This window comes from Pezoporus flaviventris, unplaced genomic scaffold (genome assembly GCF_033815535.1).
Source record: "Pezoporus flaviventris isolate CSIRO_AGI_PZ_B2104156 unplaced genomic scaffold, CSIRO_AGI_Pfla_v1 ptg000006l, whole genome shotgun sequence".
In the NCBI taxonomy this organism is placed as follows: Eukaryota; Metazoa; Chordata; class Aves; order Psittaciformes; family Psittacidae; genus Pezoporus; species Pezoporus flaviventris.
The window spans coordinates 16187614-16207305 of NW_026892554.1; the positions used below are offsets into that span (position 1 = coordinate 16187614).

Here is a 19692-nt window from a genome sequence, read left to right on the forward strand (position 1 = left end):
ATGGAAAGCACTAGATGATACTGGTATTTAGATACATAGGCATAGTAAATAAGGCAGCCTGTTTACTGTTCTGCCTTCTCCATTCAGTTGCCTTGCAGATCTTCCTTTTTGTGCTGTACCTGGTTCTTCCTGGTCCACCCTAACAAATGGTTTTCCAGTGTGGTGTTAACAAATTCTGGCAATGGGAATTCCATAACATACGCATTCCACATGCATGAATGTCTTGAGTGTTAGAAAGTTTTTCTTGGCATCCAACCCAAATCTCCATTAGTGCATATGTAAATCAGTTGTTTCTTGTTCAGCCCTTAGTGTACTTCAAAATACAATTGATCTGTGTAAAATTCTTGTGTTTTTTTGAACTTGCTGTTTATTTATTCTTGTTTATTTTTGAAACTGCAGTCTTCTTTCCTATAAAATCAGATTGCTTCAACGTCTCCTCATAGGCAGATTCTTTAAGAAGACACATTCAAATAGAAAGTGTCTGGAGAATGACAACAAAATAAGTATTTGAAGTGGAGATCTTTCTTTTGCATGAGACATCCCTGTCAAAACTTTATAACGTTAAGACCTCCTAAGCAAGGCTTCTTATTTTCCAGAGCAAATAAACAGAAAACAGAAAAATTCTAGCATGCATTAGGAAAATGTTATAAAAATGATACAGAAACACCAACATACAAGGTTTTTGTTTATTCCACTTTGAGTACAGCAGATCAAATACAGTTATCAAAATGTAAACATACCCTTGGACTTGACAAAGAACTATGGTACTGGCAATTGAGCTCCTTAATGTCTTAGGAGAAAAGGAGAAAATGAAATCTGAGTTCCAGGAAGCTCCAAGTCCTGAAATTGTGAAGAGGAGTGATTTATGATTTCTTCACTGCATCTCAGCTCCTGTTATTGAGAATAGTTAAAGGTGACTGACAGCTCTATGCATTTTTTCTAGTTTGCCAAAGTATTCCTTTCTCTGACACTAGTTTTGTTACTGTCTTACTATTCTGCATACCAGCTTGACAAATCTGCTGTTATAAAATAGTAAGGTCTTTCTTAGGAAAGCATGACAAGTAATATTTTTGCAGCCTACTTTTAAAATCTAGATTAAGATGAAAATTGAAGGTGTTTTTTTTTTTTTTTGTAATTGTGCCAATATAATGTTCTTAATACCAGCCTCTTTACAGCAGCACATTGAGAGGCAGGAGGCAATGGGTGTAAATTGAAACCTAGTTTCAGGCTAAGTCTAAGGGGGGAAAAACCCATTCCCCATGGGGACAGTGACAGTGTCGGTAGGTCCTGGAATACATGTGCTGATAGGCTGTTTGATTTCTAGGTTATCTAGATACATTAACAATGTACGTGTTCGAAAGCATATACATGCACAGCTGTAAACACCTAAATTTAACTCTTATGGCCATACAGATTTTGCTGATACTTCTGTGATCATATGTCTATTAGCAATTGTAGTCATACAGTGTGTCACCAAAGTTCTTGTATATAATCATGGTAAATTTTCAAATCACATTTCTTAGAATAGATTTCTGACCTTTCATTTTAAGATTCACTAAATCTGCTTACAAAATTACGTATGATTATTTATACTGTTAAAAACATAATTACATTGTGCCAAACTGCATTAATTCCCAATGCAATACGACACACAATTTTGGCTTAATGTTTAAAAAAAAATAAAAATTCTGATTGAGATTGAGTAAAGGGGTTTGATGGGGGTTGGGGTTTGTTTGTGTGTTGGTTTTGTTTTTTTTTTTATGTGTTTTTCTTGTTTGTTTGTGTTTTGTTTTGTTTTTTTTGGGGGGGGGGGGTAGTGATCACTTTGAACTGAAATCACACCAAAAATACAGTGTTGTTTGGATAGTGTGGGAAATACGGAGTCCAGGGGAAACCTTTATTCTGTAACTCTGGAAGATTTAATCAGAGTGCTCATGTCTGTTAGATTTAGTTGGGATGCAGTCAAATAAAGACTTGTAATACTTCTCTTGCTTGCTCTTTGCTGTTATAAATTGATTTGTTATGACTGTTTGCCACCCTTCTCCTTTCAGAAAAGAGGTGTCCAATGCAAGGGAGGTTGTGGCTATCTTCTAGGCACTAACTTTCACTTATGTGGGGTGTAGATTGAAATACCACCAAGTATTTTATTTTTAATTTCAGTTATTACTAGAGCTCATTTATACACCACCACCTACCCAGAATACTCTGTTTGTTTAGTAGGACAATTAAGGTCTCTAAATGTAGATAAATATACTGATAGGCTGAGAAAGTTGGGGCTGTTCAGCCTGGAGAAGAGAAGGCTGCGTGGAGACCTCATAGCAGCCTTCCAGTATCTGAAGGGGGGCTATAGGGATGCTGGGGAGGGACTCTTTGTTGGGGACTGTAGTGATAGGACAAGGGGTAATGGGTTAAAACTTAAACAGGGGAAGTTAAGGTTGGATATAAGGAGGAAATTTTTTCTTGTTAGGGTGGTCAGGCACTGGAATGGGTTGCCCAGGGAAGTTGTGAATGCTCCATCCCTGGCGGTGTTCAAGGGCAGGTTGGATGAGGCCTTGGGTGGTATGGTTTAGTGTGAGGTGTCCCTGCCCATGGCAGGGGGGGTGGAACTACATGATCTTAAGGTCCTTTCCAACCCTAACTATTCTATGATTCTAAATTATATGTTGTAATATTTCTCCTTTTATCTAAAGTTAATTTGAATGTGTTTGAATTGGCATGTCATATGCATATCGCCATATGTTTTGAATGGAAGGAAATGTAGATAGATTGAATGTGCTATGCTATGGATTCTGTTTATTCAGATAACATAGGAACTAAGGATAGCCAGTATTTGCATTATTTACTACCTTAGAAGAAGGCTAAGATGGAATTTCAGCAATTAATTTGAACAACTTGTATGATTAATTTAATATTAACTGAATCCATTGACTAAAGAATGTGTCTCATGTTTACAGTCTGAAAAAGAGAGGAATCCAAAAATTTGCAGAGAAATAGCAGATGGCTTGATACATGGTGAATCAGCCTGAACAAGAAAGCTGGAATAAGAGTAGACAATAAAACCTGGAGTTTCCTGTAACTCATATGCTCTATATTAGACAGAAAAGCATTGCAAGATCCCAAGTTGTACTGACACAAAAGATAATTTGTTATTTTAAACAAATTAATACTTAAAACATCAGTGATTTTATGTTTCTATAGATGTCTTTTCCTACTGTTTCACTATGTTCAATGTGGTTTTGGTTAAATTAGTGTTTATATAAATGTTTTGTGTAGTTTGGAAAAGAAGTTGAAAGAAGTATACTAGAGGGTGTATTATGTACAATAACCATTTTGGAGTTGAAGACTTGGAAAGGTTAAGATATATCGAGAGACTGCATCATCTGGTCTGTCCCCTAAATTTATAGAAAGTTACCTGAGTGTGAAGGGTTTAAAATGCTGGAAAAGACACCATCAAGGGCTTTTTTTAAAAAAATACTTTGTCTGCAGTCCATGTACTGGAAATTAATTTTTACTTTCTGTTTTTGTCCTTCCTCAGTATGTCCCTGTTAAAGTAAATGCCTCTTTTTCATGCATGAGCACAGCTTGCATTAATGATAATAGAGTTTTCAGATGCATGTTGAAAGGTGTTCATAGATAATGTTCCTGCATTTCTAATGCTGCAGAAGTCAACACTAATGTATTCTATTTATCCTTTTCTCTGTGAATCAGCTCTGTTATAGTCAACAAGTACATGTATCTGTAGCAGTTCTGCCTAAGGAAGCTGGCAAATCTACATTTTTGAATATGTTTTTAGTAGTTTGATTAATTTTGATTACTATATGGGGCGGGGTGTCACTGCAATTCAGCAGATAGAAGTTAGGCCCAATATATTAGATAAGTGTACTATGCAGGGTCTGAAATCAAACTGCTGCCAACAAGAAACGCATGTAACTCTTTGATCTTGCAAGGCCTCTGTAAATGTCAAACGTTGTATGTCAGCTGAACAGAAAGGATCATCTCTCTCCTTGCATCTTCAGGGATGCACAATGCTGCAGATATATCGGGCAGGAGGAGGAGGGGTTTAACTCATGGAAATAGCCACAGTAAATGAAAGTAAGGATTTGCTACTCTTAGGTAGCATATTAGAGTAGCTTGCCTCTGCATGTATGACTTGATGACTGAGAAGTACTGGCTTATGTATGAGTATTTTATGTATCAATACAGGCTCTGTTTTGGAAGGCAATTGCTTATTTTTCCTAAAGGGTTTTCTTTAATAACCTCACAATTTCAGCCATCCCATTTATTTAATTGAGAAGATGTTGCTATATAGCCTGCAGATAAACTACCTAACCCTGTCATTTTTATCTTCTTGAGTGCAGTTTTCACATTACAGGATTATCAGCCCAGAGACAAGTTCTCAAACAGCAATAATAAGCTAACAAGAGCCATGTGAGCAAATTTAATTAACTGCAAAAATGGATTTCTTAAATTTTCCCTGCCTTGGCCAACATGCAGAAGTATGTAGCTTTTATGCCGTAGGAAATGCTGTAGAATGCAAACTATGCACATTTGTATGTAGAGATCATCTGCATAGGCTTTGGTATCCATGTCCTGATTTTGATTCACTTTTTACTGTGTGTTTATGCGTTCTCATCTGTTGCATTTATACTTAACTTAAAAACTAAAATTAAGATTTTACTATGAAAAATCTGCTGAGTTTTGGTTGTTTTTTGTTGTGTTATTTTTTTTAAATGGTATAGCTGATAAAATATCAAAATGTGGATTTTCTGACATGCTGTCTTCCTGAATAATGTTTTCAACAACTGCAGCAGCTGTTGATATTACGAAGTTGAAACATGCTCACAGTATGAATGTCCACAGACTAGACATAGTGAAAACTTAAACTGGATACTCCACAATCCAACTTCACCATATAACCAACAGCTCTTTCTCCCCAGATCACACCAGACATTAGCAGACACACCGTTTCCATCCTGGTTCCCAATACAGTGTACGCTGCATCTGTAGTGGCTAGGTATAGATGTGGTTTTAATTATTATGCTCTATTATACCTGAAAGATTGTTAGTAAAAAGCATGACATGGTGCGAATGGTGACTAGCAAAGTACACAAGTTATACAAATTCTGTTACACATTTGAGGTGAAAAAATGACACTCAGTCCCATGAAATAAATACATCATGAATTCTTTTCTCTGCTTTTTATTTCTATTCTAGTTTCATAGAATGGTTAGGGTTGGAAAGCAACATCTAGTTCCAACCCCCCTGCCGTAGGCAGGGACACCTCACACTAGACCGTGTTTCCCAAGGCCTTGTCCAGCCTGATCTTGAACACCGCCAGGGATGGAGCATTTACCACTTCTTTGGGCAGCCTGTTCCACTGCCTCACCACCCTCACAGTAAAGAGCTTCTTCCTTATATCTGACCTGAACTTACTTCTGTTTAAACCCTTTACCCCTTGTCCTGTCACTACTGTTCCTGATGAAGAGGCCCTCTGGCATCCTTGAAGGCCCCTTTCATATACTGGAAGACTGCTTTGAGGTTTAGAACATTTACTTAAAAATAATCAGCAATGAAAAGTTTCCTTTCCACCTTTCTTGTCCACCCCAGGGTCAATGTCCCTCAGTCCATTGCTCCAATTTCTCTATTTACCCCTCTCTTTAACAGTTTGTGATGCTTATGGTGTCTCAACTGTAACTTGCATGTTATTTTCAAAGTACCTAAGATCAGCTTTAGGTGTTATCAGTGTATGAGTCCTGCTTGCTTTTGGCTTGAAGTGGAGGGGGTAATGTATCTGTATGTTAAATACAGGTGTTAAATGTTTGTATGTGTGATTTTTCAAACATAAGATCAAGTTGTGTGGTTGGGTGGGTGGAACAAAATAAAGAAGCCCTTCTGCTCATTTAGCTGAATACCCTGGCTGATTCTGTGATTGTCCTATTTTTACTCCCCTTTTCATGAGCTAAGTTTTGATGATGCTAATAGACCAAAAGATTTACCCTAAGCATTTATTCTCCTTTAGTGTTGATAATATTTGGGACTGGGAGAGAAGGTGTTTGAAGACTTACTGTGATCTGATCAGAACTAATGGGATCTGGCAGCTGGATTGAGATTTGTTTTACAAACAGCTTAGTAGTACTTGTGCTTATTTCTTATTGAGAATAAAATGAAAACAGTGTCTTTTTAGTTTTCCAGCACTCTGGAGATACGCGTCAGGGCTGGGTATTCATTCAGCTTCATCTTAGTACTATTATTTTTTTTTAATGATACTGGTATGAACCTCTTGTCTTTGGTGACTCTGCTCTCCTTATTACAGGTGCTGTTGTCAGGATTGATCGGTGTTGTTTCATGGAAGAGGCCCCTTTCACTTGTGGTGAGTGGCAATGTGGCTTTAATAGTGTTATGCAAACTCTAGGTAAATTATCTCCCAGTGGTTTTGTGTTTATGTACAAGCCTAATAATTTCTGAGGGTATTTTCTGGTGCTGTTATGTATCCTAGCATTTATACACTTAGGACAAAAATTCTGGAACTTTGAGGTTGTATTACAGAAGCTATATATTACATAAACTATTTATGTAATAAAATAGATTATATATCATATCATAAATATTATGATAATATTTTTCTTCTATCTGTACTTGTCTTTGGAGAGCTGTAATATTCATTATGTGTTGAAGAGTGCAGATATCTACTGCCACTTCCTTGGTATTGTTACAGTTCTAGCTCTCTTTTAAAAAGTGATAACATATGGTTTGATAATTCAGATGTAAGAACTGGTGTTATAAACATTTTGGTAAATGTGTATGTTTAAAGAAAGGCAACAATCATATTGTAGTTGATGGTCTGGAATTAAAATGACTGAAAATAGTGAGAATTGTTGCTTTGTAGATATGCAGTGTGGCTTGTATTAACAGTCATGAAATGTTATAAATTTCAATAATTTGTTAAAGAATTTTTTTAATCAATACTGAACTCAGAAAAGTGCTTATTCTGTCACTGTTGTTCTAGGCAAACAGACTGTTTGTCTGCATTTATCTTTGCATTTATTTTAACTTGCCCAAGATTGCACCTCAAAGAAATGTTTGTTAACAAAATATCTGGATGGCAAGAAAGATGTTCCAAGTCCGTAGCTGTTCTTTGTCTGCAGAACATTTTTTAGCTACATTATGTATATTCTGTTGTGAGATTAGTATAGTAACATAGTAATGAAAAGTAATTTATGCTTTGTATATGCATGTTAATAGTTTCAATTGACCTATTAAGCAATATTAGATTCAAATCAGTCTCATTAAAGAGGTGAGATGACTGTGTCAGTGAAGATGTATTAGCGGGTAAATACTACATTTGAAAAACTGTGCATGTGGTAATATAGTAACATCTGTAACATTTGTACCATAGTTAATACTAAAGATAGTCCCAAGAGGAAATAATGTAGCAGAAAAGTATTAAATGGAAAGACGTATTAGTATGAATAAGCCTAACTAGAACTTCAGGTTTATCTTTTAATATTATTAACTAAAGCAGTAGTGTTAGAGCTTCTGATGTATATTTCTCTTTCTTTCCCTTTCCATAATTCACTTTTCATAAAGGAAGGACAGAGATGGAGTTTGATTTACTGGTTAATGTGTTTACCAACAGATGAACTCAGTATAAAAACTAAAATAATTCCTCTGAATTGAGTGCTTGTACAACTCTGAAATCTAGCTAAAACTAATACTTTTCAGAATAGTTGCTTGTAAGCAACTCTAATTGCTGCTTACATCATTGGAATAAACAGTATTCATGCTTCAGAAATATTATTCAGGTCTATTAAGACTTGGCTTTGATTCCTGAACACTCACATATTGTAGCTTCAGCCAGTCTTTCAGATACCAATACATTCAGTGAAATGTAAATAGGCAGTTGTGGTATCATTCAAGGAAATGTGCTAGTGAGTCATATTTCTTGTGATCTGCTTATACAATATATATGCAAAACACATGGTCAAGAAAGAACTAACTTTTAACCAGTTTATAGTATTATAAACAACTATATAATCAATTACAATATATATGTCTTTTTGTTGCAGTGTTGCAAAACCTGGCATTGCAGGCAGTGATAACAAAAAGAAAGATATCTTTATAATTTGAAGCCATGAATAATGCTTTCAAAAATTAAACTGTACGCCATCTGAGACTGGTAAAACTCTAATAATATTCATAAGGTGCTAGCTTCCTGCATATTTTCAATTTGTGACTAAAACAGGGTTGATAACACCAGTGTTTTCGCTATTGCTAAGCAGTATGTACACAGTGTCAGTGCTTTCTCTTTTTCCCACTATGCATCACTTGGTTTGTTCTTTGGGATTTTTCCTTCCTCTTTACTTGTTATAAACTATCTTCATCCCACAAGCTGTTTCACTTTTGCTCTTCTAATTCCCTTCCTGTCCTGTTGGAGGTGGGAGTGAGCAAGCAGCTGTGTGGTGCTTAGCTGGGGCCAGGATCAGACCCCTCATACTGCTGATTCCGATTTGCTCAACACTGTATTCGTGCAGCTTTTTTTCACAGGCGCAGTGTCTTTTCTTTGTGAATGTATTATTTTCTGCAGGCATAAAGAGGCAGTTGAAGCAATAAACACAAATAATCGTTCATCAGCTATTAACTTCTGACTGTATCTTATCAGAAATGTATTATGTAGTATTGCTATAGCAATGAGTGGGTGGTTGCATGCATCTTGGGACCAAAGTCAAAATAGCATAGTCATGTATTTAAAAGACAATAGCATGAGTGGTGTTCAGTAATACACATTCAGTAAAAGATTTACAAATATGTATGTACTAAGAAAATTTTACTGTGATATTAATATGCAGAAATTTAATTGCACACAGAGGCCCCCATGCTAAAGTGTCTTTTCATAGCTTAATTATCTGAAGGCTTCACCAAATTTTGTTAATTTGTCTGAATTTTATTGGTCACCACTTAGTAGTCATCAATTGCTTATGTTGCCAAATTCCTTTATATATACAAGAAATTCAGTGTCATCAAACTTGTTTTTAAATTTGTCAGAGGAGATACAGTTGGGCAAAGGAGATCTTTAAATTGCTTACGCGTTAATTTTCCTTATATTTGGCGTATTTCCTCATTAAGCTTTCTCTGTTTTTAATTACAAGCTCTCAGAGAATTTGTAGTGCGTTGGGGAAATCTTTCAAGAGTCACTTGTTGGAAACTGGCTGTGTCAGTACCACTGCTTAAAGTTAATATAGGAATTTCTTCCTTGTAGTTTTTGGAAGTGTCTGAAAACTGAGGTTGAACTACCTTGTACAAAACTTTAACCTGCAGTGAGATTATTTTTCTGTTATTGTCTGTAGGAATTGCTAATCTGTTTGTGCTAAGGAGATTAATTCAACCTCTGAACTCTGGCATTTGGGTGAAAAATATTTTAACATTTCTAACTGAAGCTTTTACAAAAACCTGATAGATTTTTTTTTTTTTTTCCAAGGATCCGAGTCTGTGAATACCAGTGAACACAATACAATTTTTCTTATAAATAAGTGATCTTGATTAGTCAGTTACTTAAAAGCATTTCCTATGTAAAACTGCGCTCCAGGTACAGTTCCATGCATCAGTGAGCATGCAAACCTGTGCATACACCTTTATTTTCTAACCTGGTTATAAAGGCTCAAAAATCTGGTCTGTACATTTGGCTTTCAGGATGCTTTCTGTTTTCTTTCTTTTGGCTTAAATGGAAGGGGAAACTGTTTTAATCCTTTATCCCTTCAATGAACCATTTCTTCATTACTTCATGCCTTTAGTTTTTGGTGTTTTTTTTGGGGGGGGAGGGGGTGTGTTTGTTTTTTGGGTTTTTTTTTTTTGTTTTTTTTTTTGTTTGTTGGGTTTTTGTTTTTTTTATAGGCAGGTAGGATTAGGAAAAATGAAACAGGACTCATCCTTAATAGCAGCAGTTCAACCTGCACGTCAGGCACAAGGTTGAACTTGAACTGCTGTGTGAGGTTTCAGACTAAACTGACTTTGAAGAAAATACTCATCTTGGATCAGCTTGGTAGTTTGTTGCAAAATAAGATATTTTCTTTGTAGAAGTCCTGTGAAAAACTTGAGCTATTTGAATACCAGACTTAAATCAGTTTCTTCAGTTAAAGTCTGCAGAAAAAGATCTATGCCTGTTGTAAAAAAAAAAAAAATTACTAATTTTAAGTACATCCCATATACACTTAAGCCACAAGATGCATCGATACATAAAACTGGTCCAAATGTTTCCTCATTAATTATCTCCTATCACCAGATATAATTTCTGCATATATCAGAAATAACCAAAATACAGGAAACATACCTAAAGTGTGTAGAAATAATGTATGGGGAGTTTTCCATATTCTTCTCAGTGATGTGCCATGTTGACATCTTCCTGGCCATGCTACTTAGCCTTAGATCCTAGAGTAGTTTAAGTGGTGAGACAGGTAGCTTCCTTTCAGTTGAAATCTGATTGAAATTTTTGAATTTTAATAAATAAATAAATATATAAATAGAAAAATGGTGGTGGTGTCCCGTTTCATGTCCATCCCCTCTGTCCATCTCCTTCATTGTCTGTCCCTGTCCTTGCAGAGAATTGGTTTTGGTAGCTGGAACAAATAGAATCTATGTAGCGGAGAGATAATATTAGCATATATTGGTGAAGACTGTAAGAGAAAAGTTTAAAAATGCACACCCTGGGAGAATGGCAGAGACTAAAGGCATCCATCACCTTGTATGTTGTTGTTGACTTTGATAGGTGTGAGATGTTGAGATGCAGAATATCACTCTGCTTTAACAGATCAAATCCCTTTATCACTGCAGTATTGTTTCAGCATGTGTATTCTTTGAATTCATTGATCAAGATGTCCCCTGTCTCAAAGGGGATTTGAGGGAGACTGATAACAACACAATAGCTAAGGACTAATCTGAGCAGTATGTGCCCCCGTAATCATAGTGCTTCCAAGTTTGGAAAAAACCCTAACTTCTGTAGTCAATATGCAGATGTGACGGACTCAATCATCCTACTCCATAGTTGAGCTCTCCTGCACAATAGTGGGCTGCATGCCAGGATCTCCCCTTGAGTAGGGACGTGTCTCAGGGTTACTTCCTGAGGTTGAGAGATTCCTTGTCACAACATATTCTTGGTAAGCAATTAATAGCATGCTAAACTTTGAAATCTTAGCAAAGTGATATAAAGGAATGATTGTGTTTTGACATAAACCCTTGACCAAGTCTGAGACTAAGTCTGGATCTAGCCACACCTAGACCCCTCTCTGAGAAGGAGATTAGAATGTAAGGGGTTCTGTCTGAACCTCAGGATTTAACAGGAGGGTCCTCTGACAGTTTTGCCTGACTCTGCCCCTATGCAGTAAATACTCAAATGTACTTTACCATTTAATCTGATTAAACCACTGTTGTTTACTATCAAACTTTGCTAAATCACTCTTTTTATATCAACAGACATATAGCTATTTCTCTCTTAAAATTGAAATGTGTCACTCCATTTGCAACACTGTCAAAGCTGCTTCGGTTTGTTATTTGCTCCAATCAGATTCTCAGAGTAGTCAAACCTGAATGATATTTTTTTTTTTTTTTGGTAGTAAATTCTCTTTAAATTTCCTCATAAAAAAACAAACAAACAAACTGAAAATTTTTTGACCAAACCAGACTAGTGAATATCAGATCTGGGGCCCTTTTCAGTCAGCCAGTAGCTCATCTATTCATTCCTTCCATATGTACTTCCAAGGATGTATGTACCTTTCCTGTCCTGGTTCTAGTAACTGTGCCAGTGGTTTGTGGGAGACTTCTTGATAGAAATATGAGTACTTGCCATTTATCTGTCTATATTCCAGCACCCATGGAAGAAGCTGTGGATCTCTTTATGTCTTCTAATTTGCAGTTTGTGTCAGTAGGTGTTTCCATGCTTCAAGGAGGGCAATTTACTGAATGCTGGTCTTGGACTGGAGGCTTTAGTGAAGAGAGCAGCTGAAGAGGAATAGGAGAGAATTGCAACATAACTGAACAGGCCTGCTTTAATCTTCCTTAGCTGCATCCTGATTGATCCATTCCCACAAAAGTTGGTTGTAGGTTATTAATGTTTTTTTCTTCAGCTTCTGGAAGCAGTTAAAGTTTCAGTATTAACAGGACAACCACAATGTTTATTCTTTCCTTTTCACTAGGGTATTCTTATGTTCTATGCGCATAAATTTTCATTTCCAAATATTTGAAGATATAACCAACTGTATAAGAAACAAATAGGAATTTCTTAGTGTTTTGTTGCATCAATTACCTTGATGAATAACATAACTAGGTAAAAATTAGAAATATTTTATATAGATATGCTATATTTAGTGACTAGTTTGGGCTGTAGTTGTGCTGGAATTTGTGTTTTGCTTTTCTGTGGATTCAAGTGATCAGATTTTATTGGAGCATTTCTCAGAAGGTACATTTCAAAGGTATTTGTAAAAGATGCTTGTAATTTTTGATGTGCGTATACAGAAATGTGCCCTATTAATCTTTGTGCTGTTATTCAGAAAATTGACGTTATCATCCACACTTGAGCAGTCCAGCTTGAATTTTGATATTTACGATCAGTCTGTAGAAGTTAATCACGTACAGTATTTTATTTACTATGCGTTAACACTATGATAAATGGTGTTTTCTCTGAAACTGTAATAATGTAGTTAAGCTTAATTTCTGTTCTTAGGCTAAAGCACTGCAATGTCTGGGTGTCATCTCAGGCTTTTTCTAATGTCCTTCTGAGGCCTTTTCTGATGTTATGCATGCATCACAAATAGAGTTTTTCCTAGAGAGGAAGTAACTTTGGGAGACTAGAAAGTAGTCTGTCAAACGTGTCAAATCTTTATTAGTTTAGGACACTGTTATTGACTTGTTTTCTCATATTTAAGCTTTTGGTCTTACATTTCTCCAGTCTTCCACCAGAAGTGTGTTAAGTAAGTGTTGCACTTCAGTGAAACTGCTGGTTGCCAGAAAAATTGGGTGTGCCATTTTATTGCAGTATACCTGACAGAAGAGGAAGAAGGAAAAAAAAAATGGAGAATGACCCAGTAGAGCTGTGAACTGGGAGAGGAAGAACCAACACTTGAGATGAAAACAGCAAGTGAACCAAAGAAGTCTGTATAAAGGGGGAGAAAAGGTGTTACAGGGTGGAGCATCCATTTAGAATGAACACTCTGTGACCCCTTGTACAGCTTAACACTTCGTACAGCTTTTTCTTGTCTTGGTTTGTCCGTCTGCATCTCTCTGTTGCCCTGTCTACAAAGGCTGCCTGTTTCTGGGCCCAGCTGCCACCAGCTGTCACTCAAGTCAGAATCTAGACTCCTTTGTTGAGCATCCATCTGCTAATTATTATCCCCAGTGGCAAAAGTTTAAAAGACCACAAGCAGCTTTTTCTGAAGAGCAGACAAAGCCTGCTGGGGCATAACACTTGCCTCTTCCTAAACAAGCACATCTTAATTACCCTTAAACAGACCTTTCTACTTCCCATCTGCTCCCATTGCATCGTGTTGCCATGGCAGCAGCTATTGCTAGCACAGTACCATGCAATAGGAAACTGTCACAGTTCCAGTATTGTTGCTGCTGCTTATAATGAAGAGTATGGCATGGGTGCTACATTTGCCTCTCTTCAGTCTATCAGTAATTCTACTGTTCTCACATGCTTTCTAAATATATCTGCTAATGGTTCTTCCATCTCATTTGGTCCTTCCCTTATAAATGCAGGCTGCATCCCATCTGGTTCTGGAGTTTTTGGCTGCCTTTGCATGGTCTAATTTCTTCAAATCTTCCTTGGTGTGAACGGTTTCCTTCAGTATTTCTTCTTGGTAAATTAATCTTGGTTTCTGACACCTGCCTCACTTCCTTTGTAAGCACTGGGGAAAAGAAATTATTTCTAATAGGGGTGTCTCGTCTTTCAGTAAAATACTTAATTCATCCTTTAGAAGTGTGCAGTCATCTTTATTTTTAGCTTTTTGTTTATATGTTGGAAGTGTCATGTTATTTACCTTTGCTTCCATAAGTAACTCTCCTTTCAGTCTCGATTAATTTTTTAACATTCTGGATATTTAAATCCCTTTCCTGTTCTTCATCTTACCACATGTAGCTTCTGACCATAACGCCATTAGGAATGAAAAGGTCAGCTACCTTTAAGCCAGAACAGTTGGTTATAAATTTACATTTTAGGCACAACTATGGCTAAATGCATTTTACAAGATGAATAGGGGAAATTTAACCATATCAGCTCAAGAAAATTTGGGGCATTTTGAAAACTGCATACAATTGTAGAAATGTTTGAAGGCTAAAAAATAAGTCACTCGTTTTACAAAGTTATACCTTCATAAAAAAAGGACAGATGTAATTGTTAATTTGTATTTGTAAAATGTTTGAGATGTGAAACAAGAACACATTGTTCACTTTCTCGAGTGATATTTTATGAGCGTGTAGGCAGACATGTCAAGTGGAGAAAACTGCTGAGGTAAAGTAAGCCCCTAATTCTTAAAGTACAGTGAACATTATTGTAAGATAACTTAAATTTATTATTGCTCTTGGTATTAGGGAAGTAAACCCCTGCATTTAGTTTTTTTTTTCCATATTAATGATAATGATATAAAAGATTTTACCAGAACAAACCTATTTACACCAAGGGGAAAAGGAGTTGGTGGCAGTAGAAAATGTAAAATGTTTGAGGGACTCCGAAGCAGAATTAATGGAGATTAATGGGTGTTTTTTGTGTGGTTTTGTGGTGTTTTTTGGGGTTTTTTTTTTAGTTTTTTTTTTAATTGTTTTATTGTTGTTTGTTTTGTTTTTAACAAATAAGATTAATAATTTGATGCTGAACATGCAAAAATGGAATTGTTTCAACTTCAGCAGTTTCATGAACAGTTGCAGAGGTTTCTAAAAATAGTAAAGGTAGTAAGACAGTTCATTGCATTTGATCAGAAATTGTGTGGTGATGATAGATAAATGATGATAGCTTTAGTTTTCAGATTACAAAAATTAAATATCAGTTCTTTGGTCCGTGATATTTGGTGTAGTCTTGAGAATTTTGGAAGCATTGAAGGGTTTCCAAAGTGAAAAGAAGCCAGGTATGAGCTTTGAGAGTAAAGTCAATGTGTTCTAAAATTGTAAGTGCATATATTGAACAAAACATACGCAAAACCAACTTCTTGTGATATTTTTTCACATTCTACTGGTTTTGGCATCTCTGCCTTGTTTAGTACCAATGCAAAAGTGTTTACACACAGTGTAATATAGAAGCAAATTGATAATAGAAACAAAATCTATTTTGGATTTGCAATTCATTTCCTACTGAGTCCCTACAGCTACAAGATTCAGACTTCCACTGAACTCAGTTGTTCCCTATTCATGTGCAGTTGGTAAAGAGTAATCTAAAAAATAATCATTGCAGAACATTTTTAACTGATGACTTAAAATGACTTAGTGGGCTTACCTGGATCCCAGGTTGTTTATGGTTCAACATTTTATTTGCTTATATATTGCAATATTTAGTTGCTTAGTGTTGTGTAGGAAAGCTGTACAAATCTGTATTAATGCAAACAGAACTCACTGAGTTGGATGCTATGCTTTCTATTTCTATACCATAAAATAATATGGTTTTGGTGGTGTAACTATAGTTTGCTAGTCTCTACATATGTAGTTAAATGGTGCTCAGAACAGTATGAAGGTTTTCTGCGTTTTGTCATATTTCATATTTTATTAGGATTTTAATTCAGAAGTATCTGTTCAATCTCATCATTGTCATAATACTTTCATATTAAGAAAAGACTGACATTTATAACTAATACGGGTGTCTCTATTTAAAAGTAGAAGCACAAAAGCATTTTAACACTTTTTAAAATACGTGATCTAATGTAGTATTAGAATGAGGCAGTGGTTGGTTTTCTGCTAGACACTAGATTTTTTATAGCCATGAGCAGCAGTAATAATAATTTATCCCTGTCTTTGTTGTAAGGTGCTTAATTCTAAAATGTATGTATTTTGTGCTCAGGAAAAGAGACATCTTATCCAAAGAAGTACAGTAAACAACAATTTTTTCAATTTGGCTTTTCCTAAATGTGTTTCTTTTCAAACATTTTATAGTTGCATAGAAATTTTCTACTCTATATGTGACCTTTACTTGCCAGAAGTAAAGAATCTTACCTCTTTTAAGGGTGGGGAGGGATAAACTAAACAGACTACAAAATCCTGTCTCTCCCAAAAAATTACCATATTCTGAACTGGCTAGATTTTAAGCTTGATACAGTCATAGTCCTCAAGGCAGTGCTGTAAGTGATCAAATAGAGTCACCTTCAAAAGGGGAGGAGGGAGGGAGAAAGCATGTCTTTCCTGTTCAAAGGCAGTAAGTCATGAAAATTGTCTTCTGTGAGTGTTCCAGAGTCTTGAGCTCCCTGCACACTGCGTGTGCGGTTTTTCTTTAACCAGCCAAACTATAAGGAAGTTACATTAAAACTGAACTGGAGAAAACCACTGTCCGCATTGAAGCCTTACCTCACAAACTGATACTGAAAGGGCTCATGTACTGTTGGCATAAGCAGTCATGGCTTGCTAGTCTTGCTTACCTGACAGAAGCCTTCTTCCCTAATGATGAAAGTAAAAGTCTTCTTGTGTTATAGCTTTCAGAGAAACCACATAATTGTTCATTAATAAGAGTAATTGCACATAAGTAGTTAATTACTATTACTATTTTGAGAGAGATGCAAAATACCTGTGTAACTTTACAATCTTTACAACCTGCTTCTCTAATTATGCTGCTGCCAGGAGGGGCTGCTTGCATAGCTTTCTGATGCCCGTCCTTGTCAGCAGGAAAACATGAGCTTTTATTTCCTCAGGGTGTTCTGCTGCAGATGTTGTGGAAGGTTAATTTATACGGAATAACATTCCACCAACACTTCCATGGAGGTGAAACCTCCCAGCAGTGTGACACTTGTAAAAAGTAAATATTGCATATATGGATGACACTATTAATGCAGTTGCTATGGAAGTCTAAATTCAGTCTTTATGTAGATTTGTTTTAAAGTTATTAGGTTACTCATCCTTTTTTTTTTTTAATCAATGTTTCTGTTTTACTTATTTAGCTGGCTGTTTTATTTAAATATTTATTTTTTTTATATACAAAACTGGTATAGAAAAATGTCTTCTTTCCTAACCTAACCATGTTCTGCTACTGTCATGGAACATTTTAGAGAAATAGTATTTTATTAGGTAATTTTTATGTCCTCACAGAATATGTTGGAAGGAAAATTAAACTGATATGGCTGAGGTAGTTACAAGTTTAAATCTGGCTTGTGGTCAAAGAGAGAATGGACTGCTGTTAGGGCATGAAAAGGGTTTGAAACAGGCTGAAAAGTTTATTTTAGGTATGAGAATTAATTACTGCAGATCTAGATCTAGAGGTCTAGAATGGCAGGGAGACAGTATAACCAGCAAAGCAAATAATAAAAGTATCTGTTTGGACTAAGCTTTTCATTTTCAAGTAGGACTGAAAGTTACCCAGTGCTTCATTCTCAAATTACAGCTCAAGTACTCTATGGGCTATTAGATTTTGTATAGTAGCTTCTTTTTATGCTTCAGGGGAAAAATTGTTTGGTTACCAAGCTTCCTAGAATTACTTTGTTCCTTTTAACACACTTCAGCAAGGTGTGTCTGACTGTTAATTAGCATCAAGACAGCAGAATAGATGATAAAGTATCTAGTTTTGAGAATTTCTACTTAATATTTCTGAGCTGAGAACATGAGGGCTCTATTACTAAATCAGGCTCCCTGTTACAGTTCCCTAAAAATATTAAAATAAATTGTAAACTGATACTGCTGTAATATAGCGTTGCAGAAATAACAAAAACATATGAAAATGCTAAGCTCTCTGTTGTGTTGCAGTTCTTTACTCTGATTGCACTTAAGGAAATAATCTGTATGGCCGTCAGTTCCACCTTTTTGGCAAGTGTTGAGAAATAATTTTGAAAGAGATAAAATTTTATCATGAAGCAAAAGAATAGCTGTTGTGAGGCAAATAATGGAAAGTTGAATTTTGTTGTTTCTCATGCACTTGCAAACCATTAACAGTATTGGTTTGATAGCCATTTCTGTGTAGTAAGTTTTTTAAATGGTTTCATTTTAAAATTATGTGAGGTAGGTATTCAATAATCTGATATTAAATGAAGTTTGAGTTTTATCTTCCAATATTTTTACATTGCATACTTTATAGCTGAATAAAATAGAAGAGCAGAAAGGATCAATAAAATCATGTACTGTGTCTTCTTAAAACAACAGCCCAGGCAACCTTGATCATGAGCCTGCAAAATTTCCTTTAGTTGTGGCATATAGTCCAAAACAAGTTTACAAATATTTAAAAAGTGTTCTCTGTTGTTCTCTTTGTGGTGAACATTCCTTCATGCTCATAGATGCATTATTCCAATTATTAATAAATCTTACTAAAATTCCATATCTTAGTCTAAATTTGTCTAGTTTATGCTTCTTTTTAACTTAGTTGAAGAGCTGCGCTTTGGTTTTTGTTCATGGTAGGACCGAGCATTGGCAGAGGATTTGAGATAGAGCTGTTGTCCTGGGTTCAGCAGTAGCAGTCATTTTTTCTCCTTCTTAGTAGCTGGTGCAGCACTGTGTTTTTGACTTTTGGCCTGGGAACGGTGCTGATAGCACAAATGTTTTTAGTTGCTGCTCGGTAATGTTTACTCTGACCAAGGACTTTGTGAGTCTCATGCTCTGCCAGTGTCCTGGGTTCAGCAGTAGCAGTCATTTTTCTCCTTCTTGATAGCTGGTGCAGTGCAGTGTTTTGACTTTCAGCTTGGGAATAGAGCTGATAACAATGATGCTTTGGTTTGGCCAAGGACTTTGTGAGCCTCATGCTCTGCCAGGGAGGAGGGGAAGCCAGGAGGAAGCAGAGACAGAACACCTGACCCAAACTGACCAAAGAGGTATTCCATACCACAGCACGTCATGTCCAGGATGGAACTGAGAGTTACCCAGAAGGGCTAGGGAGCTGCAGGGTTAGAGGAGGTATCAGTTGGTGCTTGGTCGGGCTGGAGGGGTGAGTTATTGGTTGGCTGGTGGTGAGGTGTTGTATTCTCTTCCCTTGTTATTTCCTTTATCATTATTACTATTGGTGGTAGCAGTAGTGATTTGTGTTATACCTTAGTTACTAAACTGTTCTTATCTCAACCTGTGGGAGTTGCATTCTTTTGATTCTCCTATGCATCCCTCCGAGAGTAGGGGGAGGGCAAGAAGGGGGGGAAGTGAGTGAACGAGCTGCCTGACTGGGTTTAAACTGCAACAGCCAGGGAGGAGGGAAGCTGGGAGGAAGCAGGGACAGGACACCTGACCCAAACTGACCAAAGAGGTATTCCATACCACAGCACGTCATGCACAGGAGGTAACTGAGAGTTACCCGGTCGGGCTAGAGAACTGCAGGGTTGGACTAGCTATTGGTCAGTGCTTGGTTGGGCTGGAGGGGCGAGTTATTGGTTGGCGGGTGGTGAGGTGTTGTATTCTCTTCCCTTGTTATTTCCTTTATCATTATTATCATTGGTGGTAGCAGTAGTGATTTGTGTTATACCTTAGTTACTAAACTGTTCTTATCTCAACCCGTGGGAGTTGCATTCTTTCGATTCTCCTTCCCATCCCTCCAGGAGCAGGGGAAGG

General features: G+C 36.4%; 1 protein-coding gene across 2 annotated transcripts in view; it reads left to right on the forward strand.

Moving 5' to 3' along the window:
- ENTREP2 (endosomal transmembrane epsin interactor 2) overlaps positions 1-19692 on the forward strand; it is a 109377-nt gene that overhangs the window by 32393 nt on the left and 57292 nt on the right. For both annotated transcript variants that reach the window (XM_061447117.1, XM_061447118.1), the window contains exon 2: positions 6314-6370. In XM_061447117.1, coding sequence (XP_061303101.1) covers positions 6314-6370 — 57 coding nt within the window. The remainder of the gene's footprint in view (positions 1-6313; positions 6371-19692) is intronic.